This window comes from Chanos chanos, chromosome 3 (assembly GCF_902362185.1).
Source record: "Chanos chanos chromosome 3, fChaCha1.1, whole genome shotgun sequence".
NCBI classification, from domain to species: Eukaryota; Metazoa; Chordata; class Actinopteri; order Gonorynchiformes; family Chanidae; genus Chanos; species Chanos chanos.
Genome location: NC_044497.1, coordinates 11,546,485 through 11,560,778, shown reverse-complemented (window position 1 = coordinate 11,560,778; position 14,294 = coordinate 11,546,485). Strand labels below are relative to the sequence as shown.

General features: G+C 45.1%; 1 protein-coding gene across 1 annotated transcript in view; it reads right to left on the bottom strand.

Annotated features, from left to right (window-relative positions):
* sh3kbp1 (SH3-domain kinase binding protein 1) overlaps positions 1 to 14,294 on the bottom strand; it is a 29,021-nt gene that overhangs the window by 5,777 nt on the left and 8,950 nt on the right. The window contains exons 3-6 of the mRNA XM_030768284.1: positions 4,622 to 4,745; positions 3,365 to 3,471; positions 2,907 to 3,039; positions 1,685 to 1,878 (exon numbers count right to left, since the gene is read on the bottom strand). Of these exons, the coding sequence (XP_030624144.1) occupies positions 1,685 to 1,878; positions 2,907 to 3,039; positions 3,365 to 3,471; positions 4,622 to 4,745 (558 nt within the window). The remainder of the gene's footprint in view (positions 1 to 1,684; positions 1,879 to 2,906; positions 3,040 to 3,364; positions 3,472 to 4,621; positions 4,746 to 14,294) is intronic.

Here is a 14,294-nt window from a genome sequence, read left to right as displayed (position 1 = left end):
CCTTTCTGCTTTCACTGTCGCATTAAATGTCAAAAATATTCTTAATTCAGTCACACTCTACAGCATGTCCAACGGAAAGAGACAGAGAAAACAAAACATGAAGTAAAGTAAAAAAATGAGAAAACCGCTGTTTTTTTTTGTTTTTTCTTTTACCTTTGTATCAAGAGGTTGTTGAAACTCCACTAAATCCTGCTCTCGCAATTGATCAAAATCCACCAGTGACCATAATCCAGTCCTCTGACATGGTGTGACCGTGTGTGAGTATGAGCGCGTAAAAGAGCTCACTGGCCGTCTACCCTCCGTAAGAGGAACCTCAAACGAACTTTCTGCTGTTGTCCTCTCCCTTCTAGAGTCAGACAAAACTTGCTAGTCTTACTTCTGCTTTAAAGCCACCTTTCAGCACTCAGCAGTCTGACAGTAAGAGAGGGGGAGAGAGAGAGAGAGGGACAGAGAGAGAGAAAAAGGGGTGGAGGGAGAGAGGGAGTGAGAGACATGGAAAGGGCGGAAGGGTGGATGCATGAAGGGTGTGGTAGACTACGCGACTAGCTCAAAGCGCTTGTACCTAGTGTATGAGCGCTGTATTTCCATACTGCCTTTTTGCATTTGTTTGTGGTTCAGAGATTTTTATGACTGTCTGTTGGTGATTAGCGTGTTTCTGACTAAGTATGTCTCTGTGACATCCTTTAAAGCTGGCAGGCTGAACGGAGAGGAAATCTCCAGAGAGACTTCCTCTGCTGTGAAACTGAAACAATGCAGAGGATGAGGAGGGAGGAAGAACCCCCAGTAAAACTACTTCCAGACCAGGACTTCCTTCCTCAGTCACTTTTTCTGATTCCAAAGTCCGTCTGTCACCTCCCCCTAACATAAACACACACACACACACACACACACACACACACACATGCAAATTCCCCTACCCACTGGGTGGCATTACTAATCAGCCACCGCCACAACTGCAATTCAGCAATGCATCACAGCAGAATTCTGTAACACTACTGCAATGGTCAGCATTCTCACATTACAACACTGTTACTTATCCCAACACTATCCATCCACTTCTATTCCAATCCAGGTCGTTCAGCTTAACACTTGTGTTATGATTACTCAGAGATTCTGAGCCTCCGCTGTCTAGATGAAGGGTAAAACGTTTGATAGCTTGACAGGGTGAACACTCCAATGGAGTACAGCAGTTGAACGCCACATGGTTTCCACAGTTACCGTACATTGCTGAATTTCACTTGTAAATCACAGAGCACAGCAGAGGACAGACAGAGGAGAGAGGGGGAGAGAGAAGGAGAGATTTTTGGGGGGGGGGGGGGGTGATAAAGCGAGGCAGAGGAAGTGCCTCTCTCATAAAGACATTAAGATGGATTTAATGGGGGTGTGAGTGTGTAGCTCAGCATTGTTACTCTGCCAAAGGCAATGACATCACTCCAGTAGAAAGAGTAAACAGAATTATGGGAAGGTGGGAAAGATCATACAATACAAGGAAACTGTTCCACCTCACCCAACCAGCATGAAGAGTCGGTCTCCCACAAAGTAAAACCCAACACACACACACACACACACACACAGGATCAAATGAGAGCCATGTAAAATGGGATGACACAGCAATAGACTGAGAGAGAAAGAGAGAGAGAGAGAGAGAGAGAGAGAAACTGATCCTACATCTCAGCTGACTCACCTTCTCCAGTTCGTTGTCCATGTCCATAGATCGTGGCCGTAATTTGATTGGCTGGTCTTTGAAGATATCTCCGAAGCCAAAGCCTCGTACTTTTTTGGGTTGGATCTCTGTGCTGGAGGCCACACTCCCCGTGTCTGAACGAACGCTACTGGAGTCTCCCCCATCACTCTCTGATCCTGTGCTATCCTTCACACCTACACACACACACACACACACACACACACACACAACAACAACATCAACTTTCTGTTACTCATGCAGTGGATTAAACAGGGGTGTATTGGTGTATACAATGCTTCAGAACATATGAAGTTGCAAGAGAGCAAGACTGTATTGTCAGCTGTGAGGATACACTCTGTTCCATAATGAGACAGCTCTCAAAGTCCTTGGGGCTGGAGTCAACCAAGCAGGGGTTGCACTTCATTAAAGTTTGCACACTCACACACACACACATGCACACACACACACACACACACACACACACACACACACACACACACACACGCACACACACATGCACACACACACGTACACATACACACAGACAAAAGCATCTGTTTCCACTCAATATACAAAACCTTGCCAGATACAACCTTCTCCTCTGGCTCACTGTCCTTGTTCTAAGTCTTTGGAACAGTGAGGTTAGATTTAAAACAGTACATTTTATTTACATTTACGTTAATGCATTTAGCAAATGCTCTTACCCCAGGTGACTTATGAAACTAAGACTCTTATTGGGAAGTGATTCAGCACAAGATAAACGAATGCACTGATACAGAGAGAATCTGGAGGGCGGGCTATTTCTGCATCACAGAGAGAAGTGAGAGGCTGATTGGCTGGAATCGGTAATAAGAAAACGGTCCACGGTTGTTCACTTCAGAGTTGTTTCAAATTCAGTTGACATTTAGACGGTTACAGTTCCTTGCAAAGGCGCAATACCTCTGATGGCTCCCTAACCGCATTAACACTATACTCTGTACTGCATTCAGCATCAGTGTTTATATAAGCTGTTAACTGTATTGTGAAATGTAAACTGATTCATGACGTAATGTACATTTAAAAGGTTGTGTAAAGATAAGGTTTAAACTGACTGATCTGGAATGAACTTTCAGTTGTCTGTACTGTGATATACTGAGGAGTTGTCTGATTGGATGATGTATCGTGATGTATTGTTAGGGCTGTGAGATGTAAAGGGATACACGATTGGTTAGTGAAGACTCACTGGTTCTAGTGCTGCGTGAGTCGTCCTGTGGCGTGGGCGGGTCTTCAGAGTCGGCCTGTACCTCCTTTGTGAAGTTGGAGGGGAACATCCCTGTCTTGCCATTGAGGACGCCCTCCCACCAGCCCTCTTCCACCTCAACACATCAATCAGCAACCAATCAGCACACAGTTTTATTAACACACACACACACACACACACACACACACACACATGCACGCACCAACATGCACCCACGCGCGCACACACACACCTTCTCTCTCTCTCTCTCTCTCTCTCTCTCTCTCTCTTACACCTGAGCAATAGTAATTGTACTACACAAAACAGAACCCACAACATAACTGCTTAACAGTTAGAGGCTCTAATGGCAATTCTAATACCAAAGAACAGAGGTAGAGAAACAAATTATACTACAATGCTCCAAGTACAGTCATAGAATACACACACACACACACACACACCTCTCCCAGGATCTCAATGACGTCGCCAACTTTGAGTTCCAGTTCATCTTCGTTCTGTGGAACATAGCTGAAGGCAGCTTTGCAACGGCGCTTACGGATGGACTCACCTGTGACATTGGGCGCACACACACACACACACACACACATCAAGTGAGATGAAAAACTCAACCTTCACTTTTACTTCACTGCATATCTTCCACCACTAGATGTCTCTTTTGGGAGTCTATCTGACAGAAGACACAAAGTAGCACTGCTCATTTCACTGAGGTGAAAAGTAGCACAAAACCTTTTTATGGAGGAAATAAGGTTCAGCAGCACAACAGAGTGGACTAAAAAAGGCTAGGATGTTTTAGCTGTCGACAGCACAAAAATTACAGCCCAAAATGCTATTCTAGCTAATGTTGGTACAGTGAGAAAAGAGAAGAACATGGAACAGCCAATGATGCTTACTCATGCTCTCTCTCTCTCTCTCTCTCCCTCTCTCTCTCTCTCTCTCTCTCTCACACACACACACACACACACAACACACATACCCACACACACAGACATACACACACACGCTCTCTGTCTCTCTCCCTCTCTCTCTTTCTCACACACACACACACACACACTACAAACCCACCCACACTCTAACAGACAAAAAACACTCTATCTCTCTCTTTCTCTCTCACACACACACATATGCACACGCGCACTCACACACACACACACACACACACACGCACACAGACATACTCTCTCTCTCCCTCTCTCTAATCCATTCAAACACATCCTGAGCCATTAAGCACTGTCATGGTCGTCTATGAGACTATGTGAGACTGTAAAGCTTTATCTGAATGCATTAATTACTCTCAGAACAGCTCTCTCTCTCTCTCTCTCCCACACACAGACAGGATCTCCATGTGGAGGTCTGAGGAGAATCAGAGGAACGTAAGGATTATGGTTTTAAGTACAAAATAGTTGTGCTGCTCTACACCACACTCCCTGCTAATATCATTATTATATACATACACACACACACACACAAACACAACTAGCAACAGAGAGACCATCCATATCAGTTCTATTGTAAACTCAACTAAGGCGTAAACTTGACCCAAATCCCATGCTAATAGGATCAGTATCTGAGCCAAGGGGAATTTTAACCCGCCCACGGGACAGCGAGTGTCTGTGTGTGTATGAGAGTACAGGAAAGGACAGAGCGAATGTGCTGTTGTCAGAACGGGGTCTTGCTCTCGTACTTTTCTGCTACCTTACCTTTCTTGGCTGATCTGAGACTGGGTTCCGACCCGGGACTGGCGCTGCCGTTGGACAGGTCCGTTTTCGATCCGGATGTCTTGCCGCTCAGACTTGCCTCTTTCTTCACCTCTTTTTTAATCTCCTAAAAAAAAAAAAACCAAACCCATAAATAAATAAATAAAAGAGAACAAGAACAAAGCGTAGGTTAGTCAGGGCACCACCAGAGGGCGCTCTACCTCCAGGCCTGTTCTGCTGGGTGCACTGCAGTCATGTAGCGGAGGCTTGAGAGCTGAGGCAGTGTTCATTTCCTGGATGGGCCTTTTGCAATGACTCAGAGGAATGGGTCTGCCCCTAACAGAGGCCTTAAGCATTCTGCCATCTGTCTGTCTAAGGAGGAAGAGGAGGCCTCTCTTCCAACCTCTCACTCTCTTTTTTTCGGCAGACCTTGAAGTGTTTTTGCCTCCCTCCTCCTCCCTTCCACTCACCCTTGTGTCCACAGACTCAGATTGTCAGCTGATACAGAAAAGCCTGCTAGTGACAGTTCTTTTCTCACTCTCTTCATGTTTTCTCTTTCTTCCTTCCTCCCAGCTGACATGTTCCCTTACTTCTTAACTCTCTCCTTTTATCTCTCTCTCTCTCTCTCTCTCTCTCTCTCTCTCTCTTTCTCTAAATGACAGCTCTTTAATTGAGTGATACAGGAGCATAGACTCAGTTTGTTTTCCCTGATGTTTCATTAATCTAGATCAAACCTCTAACCTCTCCATCTACGAAGGCAGGCAAATCATAAATGCGTATCCAGCTAAACACACACACGCACACACACACACGCACACACTCACACACACAAAGAGCAGCTCCATTACTTCTGCAGAATGTACTGCATTACCACACATCTGATAAATATCATACACAGGTGAGTGACCACACGGGTTCGGCTGTCATATTTCCGCTGTGACGACACTTATTCCTCCGTAAACCGTGCTGGAGGTGACATCATTCAGCTCGTATGAAAAATTTAGCCGTGTGCACTTAAGGGAAGAGCGTTTGTGCGTTTAACCAGTTACATTTTAGAGATAACACGGAGCACTACAGCCATCTCATCTATCCTTCATGACACACAGGGTTCTCCGCAGAGGAGACTTTTTTATTACTGGACTCTTATATAATCACACCATCCCTACAACCACTCCACACACACGCTTACACTCATTTATTATACACGCAAGCTAAACATACACGTTCTGACGCGCGCACATGCATACGCATGCATGTTGCACGCGTGAAATATTCTCACACACTCTCTCAGTTGCAGTCACACAACTGCACACACACACACAAAACCACACACAGACACACACACTCACAGAGCGTTTTTGCAAACCTAGCTGAGTTCAGTTCAATTCCTTACTTGAAGAGAAAAAAAAAAAAAGAAAAGAGCGTACTTGGAAGAAGCAAAGAGCATGTGGGAAGGCTTTTTCGCCACGAGAAAAACTCATTTCGATGGAAAGATCAGTGCAGGAAGAGATGGAGGGATGGAGAGGCTGAGGTAAAGACTGATTATACCCTGGTGAGAAAAGGAGAATAGGACAAGTTCACTATCACTCCACCACCTGTCCAAGATAGAGGAGGTGGAGGGGAGAGAAACAGCCTGTCTGAGAGAGAGAGAGAGAGAGAGAGAGACGGAGCTGTGGAGAAACTCTTAGAACCTCTAGAGAATGAGTCTGTACACACACACACACAAACACACACACACACACACACACACACACACACGGAAAGAAGAACGGAGAAAAGAGCGAGAACTGGTGAGTAACCTTGGTCAGAGAATCAAAAAGCATCTCTGAACGACTGTTTGACAAACAGCCTTTGTGACAGCCTGTCAGGAACAAGAGGTGCAGTACACAGGGAGAGAGAGAGAAGTTACTAACAATGCTTCGTTTTATAACCGTTCTATCGAGTTTTTGTGGGGGGGAAAAAAAAGCTCGAGAAAGATACGTGGCTCTTTATCTACTTTATCTCCTTGGTGTTTTTTTTTTTAACTTCTGAGAAACCTGTGATAGAATAGACACTTCTGTGTCGGTGAGACCACAGCCAAAGCAGAATAACATGCCTGTGCCAACCTCACCCAAGACTCTCATCAGCCCACAGCAGTTTACACAATCTGGCAACACAGTCACTTCCCCAAATGCTCACCGCTCCTCTTGCACAAAGACGAGGAGGGCTCTGTAGCAGACACCAGAGGCCCTTCAAAGAAACAGTGGACCAGAAAAGACAGCCCCCGCCCCCCCAAAAAAACAGTTAAAGGCTAAACTTGTCCAGATAAGGCCAACCTCGAGGTTGAAAGGTCACTATTTTGTATCCACTCATGCAGGCTTAATGTCAGTGCACTTAAGTGAATAAGCAAAACACACATAAGCAAGGAGGAAACGTAGGGCGATCAGTCTATTCGTTTCAAAAATTTTGCTCGTGGGAAATTGGCTTTCGCTGAAAACTGTAATGCAAAGCGCTCAGACAACCAGCATGACAAAGAACAGTGACACATATTGTCACTATTCTCACTACTTCACCTTGAGACATTGTTTTCATTGCTGATTTGAATTCAATTTCTCTTATTCCCTTATAACGACCATGATGATGAGTAATGAGCTATGAGAATGATCAGTACGGGGGGGGGGGGGGGGGGGGGGGGGTAAACAGACATCCTGGGGCCAGGGAGGACTCAGGAGCCTGAGAGTCTGCCTTGAACATCCAAACAGATCAATTTTTCAACTCAAAGTTGTCCAAATCACACAATACAGCTGTTTGTTTCTAGTTGACCTTAGTCGGTTTATTAGCTCTTATTAACCTTGGACAAGAACACATCAACCTAAGTGTCCTTGGCAGCCAAATGATAAAACCGCCAGTCATAGCTTTCAAGTGTCAGAGTTGTCTCTGTTACTTTCTTGCGGTGCCGAGAGTAAAAGTGTGGGGGACCCCGAAACCGAGACAGTATTTCGGGCCCTCTCTGTCTGTGATCCTAAAGGCACCACTAGCCCTAAACGCGCTGTGATGGACTAATTTAGATGAAGGCAGTAGGTCACAGCACCTGTGCAGTGGTCCACTTGTCTGCCTTATGCCGTTAGTTGCTATGGTGATGTCTCGGGTGTTCGCCCTGCGGGGCCAGAGAGCAGGTGGCGGATGGGGCGACAGGCAGACGTGCTCCTGAAACTGGACAGGGGACACCACCAAACCACAAAGACAGAAAACCACTGGCTCTCAAGGGGAATTTCACCTAAGAGAGAACTAACAAGAGTCGCTCCGTGAGAACGGAGGAAAGAATTGGGAGGTAAGTTGAAAATGTTTTGTACTTCTGGGTCACAACTACATGTTAAGAGCAAATTCATTTTCAAAATGGTTCATTTTGACTGATTATAACACAACGCTCCTGAGAAATACTTGTTAGCCCTTACACAACAACAACAGCAACAGCAACAACAACAGCAACAACAACAACAACAACAACAACAACAACAACAACAACGAGACTGAGTTAGTCACTTCAGCTTGTTGGAGGAAAGCCCAGTTAGGCGGGTAGGAGAGTTCAGTTATAGAGTTTAAACTGAGACAATGCTACCAAATTAAGGCCCACGTACAGTTGCTTCAGGTTGTTAAGCTGTTTTCATTGTGTCAAGTTTTGTCCATTTTAGAAAGCAGAAGAGGAAGAGTTGAGAGTAGGTGGATATCTGATTCTTGGGGACTTCTCCCCAAAATGGTATTTTTTTTTTTTTTTTTTCATTCAAGATGCACCACCAGGTTTCAAATGGAATAACAATTAGACAATGTTAAATGCGACGACCCGCTATTTCAGCAACTAATTTCTTCAATATCTCTTGTGTCGCTACACAAGAAAATGAACGCGTCATGCCGAGGAGACAGCGCCTCAAAAACCTACAGAGATGATCTATTTCTTTGACAGGGCATTTCATTTGCAAAAAAAACAAACAAACAAAAAAAAACTAAAACCCATAACTCTGGATGACAATAAAGAGGATTTTGGCATTGAAGCAGAATGTTACATCTTTCTCTCAACACATGATAAAAAACAAAACAAAAACGCTTGTAATGGTATTTTTGGAAAAGCATCAAGAGGGCTGCTGCTGCTGCTGCTGCCTGGGCACTGACCAGATAAAGACCAGAACAACAGACGTCTGATTTCAGAATGAAATGCTTCCACCGAAGAGTGACTGGCATAGAGAGAGAGCGAGAGAGAGAGACAGACAGAAAGAGAGAATGGGAGAGAGAAAATGCCTGTTTGAGGCACAAATACATTTGTGCCGGATCAATCTCAGCTGCTCAGAACTTAAACACACGCCTTGCCTCAGACATCATATGCGACCAAATCACAGACATCAAGGCCTTTTTCACCACTGACTGTGTTGGAACATGATGAGACGATGAGTTGCGCTTTGGATGTTAACCCCAAAAAACACTCCAGCGCTAAAGTAAACCCCCTAACAGTCGCATTAAGCTTTTGACACACGTCTGAAAAGGAGCTTTGATACGGAATGACTTGAGGACAAGATGGCACAAACTCGGCAGCCCGGAGGGAGCTTTCTTTGTTGACAGCGAGCGAGAATCATAGCACCAGTGGTGAATTTCCCCCGTTCGACAATCACAACCTTGGTGCGCGCGTCGACAAACAGATGCAGCGACATGGTACAGGCCTTCGTATACACTTCCTGCCTACGCTTTGGGTTCTCATGGGCCCGCAGTTTAACCACAGTCTGTAGCTGCAAGTGTGCAAAACCCGCGCCCGCACACACACACACACACATGCACACACACAAACATACATGCACACACACAAACATACAAACACACACACACACACACACACACACACACAGAGTCACAAACCAGATCTCTTCCTTTCCAGCAATAAAAATAAACACGTCTACAACAGTAGGGGCTTTGCAGGGCAGGCTTTGGGGAGGCCTGATTGAACTCACCTGATAATGATACACAGAGACAGATGCTTTCTATTCTAAGCTCAGAGCAGCTCACACTTTTCTCATTACAGAAAAAAGGACCTAAGAGGACGGCTTTCATTTTAAACTGCCCTGTCACGAGCTCAAGCCACACTTTAATGTAGTTACTCTTCACACCGCAGTGCTGTGCAGTGTGTAGGCCTGAGACTTATCTGCACACTCTCAAGCCTTTCCCTCAACTTTCCTCAGTCCACTCTGACACACTAATGCCCTGCGTGCATGCACTTTTCACAAATAAAGTGTGTGTGTGTATGTATGCGTAAGTGTGTGTGTGTGTGGATGTGTGTGTGTGTGTGTGTGTGTTTGTGTGTCTGGGTGTGGGTGTGTGTGTGTGTGCTTGTGTGTGTGTGTGTGGGGGGGGGGTGTGTGTTTGTGTGTGTGTGTGTGTGTGGGTGGGTGTGTGTGTATTTGTGGGTGTGGGTGTGTTTGTTTGTGTGTGTGTGTGTGTGTGTGGGTGTGTGTGTGTGTGTGTGTGTGTGTGGGTGTGTGTGTGTGTGTGTATGTGTCTGTGGGAGAGAGAACGATGTTACTAGATGAAAGGCCTTTTCATTCACTCGGTGCAGTGGCATGAACACTCACTGCCTGGCTTGTCTCTGGAGACCCAGAGCTTTCCTCCACCGTCTCTACCATCACGGTCACCCTCTCCCTGCACGCAGGGTTACTATGGCAACTGCACACGGGGAATCCGCCAGCTAAGGGTCGTCCTATGCTTTAGGCAAGGACTGACCGTTACCAGTGACAGAAGTCAGTCCATTTGAGTTTTATATTTACCATGCTACAAAAAGGGCAGAAAGGATATGAAAAGATGAGGGATGAATTAACTTCAGGACAGAACGACAACAACACAAAAAAAACCCTCACTAGAACGGGTTTCCAGAATGTTCTTTAATCAGTGTGTTGGCGTGTGCTGTCGTTTGTCCAAAAGACTGTCAGGAGAACGTTACGGCGTCCTACATAACAGCTGTGGAGCAGGTTTCTTTTTTAGACTGGTTCTCTTACCCTAGGCTGTGTGTGTGTGTGTGCGTGTGTGTGTATGTGTGTGTGTGTGGGGGGGGGGGGGGGGGGGGGCCAGAACCACTAGGACACAACAACACATCAAACAGACTCATTAGAACCACATCAACACGTCCAAAAAAACTAGAACTGCAGCTAGACACAGCAGCGCAAGGCCCAGGGGTACACTGAGGCCTGGAGTAAGTGAGAGAGAAAAAGAAAGAGGACAGAGAGAGAGAGAGAGAGAGAGAGAGCACGACGAAGCACAGAGGAGAGGAGGAGAGCAGACTAAAAATAAGTAAACACTAGGTAAAACCATCCCGCATTCCTCCATGTTGCCAAAAAACCTCACTTGTCCACTGAACTCTCCATTAAAGGTACAGGGTTAAACACGGCGACCCAGTTCCCATATAGAACACCCCCTTGCTCTGTCAGCCTTTTCTCAGCTGGTTAAAGAAGAGAAATGGCTCTTTCCCCTTCGACTCCTTTTCAATCAAACTAAGGGAGCGGTGCTGAGGAGGCCCGGGGGGCGTCAGTTCTACTCTACTGAGCTCTGGATATTGAACTCCATATAATTCCCGGGTTTCTTCAGGTCATTTGTCACCACGCTGCTTTATAATCCACTACCCCGCGGCCAATCAGCTCGCTGGAGCGAACGGAGAGCGGCTCTCCCTCCACAAACGCGCGCGGAGGGGCGGCGGAGACGCAGAACAAACCGACAGAGAGATGTCCGCTGTCGTTTACACACACTGCGGAGCGAGACGTGTTTTGCTCCTCGGCGTCTGTACCACGCAGCCACACACACAGAGAGAGAGAGAGAGAGATGAAAGGGCAGAGAATCAGACCTCATGTCATAGCTCTCATCTTAGCCTGGGAAAAGGAGCAGAGAGAGAGAGAGAGAGAGAGACAGAGAGAGAGCTGAGAGTGAGAGAGTAAGGGAGATAAGGCTCAGGCTGTCTTTTGGGGACAGGGGCTGGAGGCAAGGTAGATAGAAAGGAATAATATCCCAAAGCTGAGACTAAAAATGTTCCATGTGCCTAAGGTAAGTATATGTGTGGGGTAATCCTCACACATGAGGTTAACTGATCACGTCCTATGGTAACGATGACTCCCAGCTGTGTGGATCTGACTGATCGGACTAAGGTACGAGAGAGACAAGGAGGAAATGAGAGGAAAAAGATGGTGTATGAAAGAAAGAGAGAGAGAGAGAGAATACTAAGCAGTTTTGGAATACTGTCTCTCCTTCTCTATCACGAGTAAATTACACCTCTCATTTCATTTGAAAAAGGCTCAAATTATCAGCCATTATCACATCAGTGAGGGAGCGAGCAGAACTCTTCACGCTTCACGGAACAAAATCAAGAGCCTTCCAGAAAGGAAGTTATGTCAAAAGAGCATCAGCTCACTGGGCAAGTCATATCACGTGTCTTTGACTGATAATCCTCCACCACACTACAGTCAGCAACCACTGCACATCTGCATACATATTCTTACATACTCCACATATACATATATGTATATATACATTTACATACACAGATTCCAAGTAACATGTCAGAAAAAGCAAAACATGGGTGCAAAATAAGGGTGAATAAGTTTGAGTGATTTAGAAGAGACATGCAGGCATTAAGCGTTGGCGTTGATAAACAGGATAAAGGTGAGATTTAAACATAGAGAGACCTTACGCAGGAAACACCTGTGTATACCACGCATAGGTTTTTTTTTTCCTCTCTCTCTCTCTCTTTGTCTCATATACCAGTCACCACACACTCGTCATTTGCTTCAGAATTAATTACAGTAAGTCAAAAGCTTTTAGCAGTCAGCTGGAAGTGAGGTTCACTGATTGCACTATATATATATATATATATATATATATATATATATATATATATATATGTGTGTGTGTGTGTGTGTGTGTGTGTGTGTTTGTGTGTGTGTGTGTGTGGTCATGTTTTCATACATTTTATACTGTTCAGAGCATGCATTCCTTCTTCTAATTACAGATCACATGAGATTAAATGTATTTGATGGGCCCCTGGGAAAAGCCGATCAACAAAAATTCTGCACATTTTTCAAATATCTTTTTTACACAGACATACTGTGCGCGTGAGTGTGTGTGTGTGTGTGTGTGTGTGTCTATCTGTGTTTGCACTCTTGTACAAAGCATCCAACTATCTGAACTCGAAACAAACAGACAGTTCACACACACGTTATTTCCGAATACCGCTGAACAGGACAGTCACAAAACACTCCTCTATAAACAGATATACAAGCACTCACACACACGCACACACACACACACACACACACACACACACACACACACACACAGAGGCAGAGGCATACACAAACGAGTTAAAGGAAGGTGAGCCAAGTTAAACTATAACACCAAACACACACAACTCCGCTTTACCACATCCCTAAGAGACTGATACACCGTCATTTAGTCATTCAAGTGGAAATGTCATTAAACACTTCAACGCACTGCTTCACAATGACATGTCTTCCAAAAGAGCCAGAAATCCACAGAGACATGTCTTCAGCAGTAACCTAGGATGCATAGGCCTGTTCAAACTCACGCTTAATCAGGCTTTCTGGTTAAGAATGGTTCAGCTTGGATGGTTGTGTAATTTTCATATCCTTTAATTACTGTTTTGGATAGTAGCAATAAGCATTTAGGCCAAATGATCAAAATAGAGCCTATTCAATCCTGGAGTACACGTCAATGAATTCTTATATAGCTTTACAGAGAGGGGGTGGGGAGTCTTAGCACTGAATTTTCAGGTCTTTGAATGGAGGAATCTTTTTTTGGCTGTTGTGTTTGCATGTAAGCTTTCATCTCATCTGTCACCATCTATTTTTCAGCTGTGCTCTTCCTGTTTGCTTGAGCTGTGTCACTCTCTCTTCCTGTTCCTGGACCATCAGAGGAAGTCCACACTTCCCTTTACGATGTGTCAGTCACAAATAAGGAAACGACAGTGTAACTCACGTACCTTTACTGGGTACACTTTACAACCTCAGCCAACAAACCAGCTCACTATCATCAAACCTACACATTTTACAGTTAACCTGTGTTGATCTGAGCAAACTGGATTGCTTACTATTCCTGCTCTCAATGCCCCACCTCCCCAACACACACACACACACACACACACACACACACACACACACACACATATACATACACACACACAACAGCTTAAGTGATAGATGCTGAGAGATGTAGAATATCACATCTTGTTAGCATGTTTAATTAACACATCTCACCTGAAAACAAACCTCAGCTAACAAACAGCTGATGTGTCATATCTCACCTCAGCTTATGAACTTGGTGCTCTTCTATTAGAGAGAGGGGGGGACACACACAATTTGATGTTCATCCTCAGCTTGAGTGAATCCAAAGTGATGAAACTGTCCCAGAGTGAGGGCTGGCTGTCCACAGCGGTGTGAGTATTAATGATAGGGAAACATGCTGACTGACTGAGCCTGACTGATTGAGCTGCTAATGGGGTTACAGTACTTAAAGCTGAGAGCTAAAATCAGAGAGAGAGAGGAAGAAAGAGCCAGAGAGAGAGGGACAGAGAAATGGTTTAACACTCCACTGAAGTGTACAGCTGTGAGGGCCCTTGATGCCTCTTGGTAAAACGCCCAGAGCAAAACCAGACTGAAAA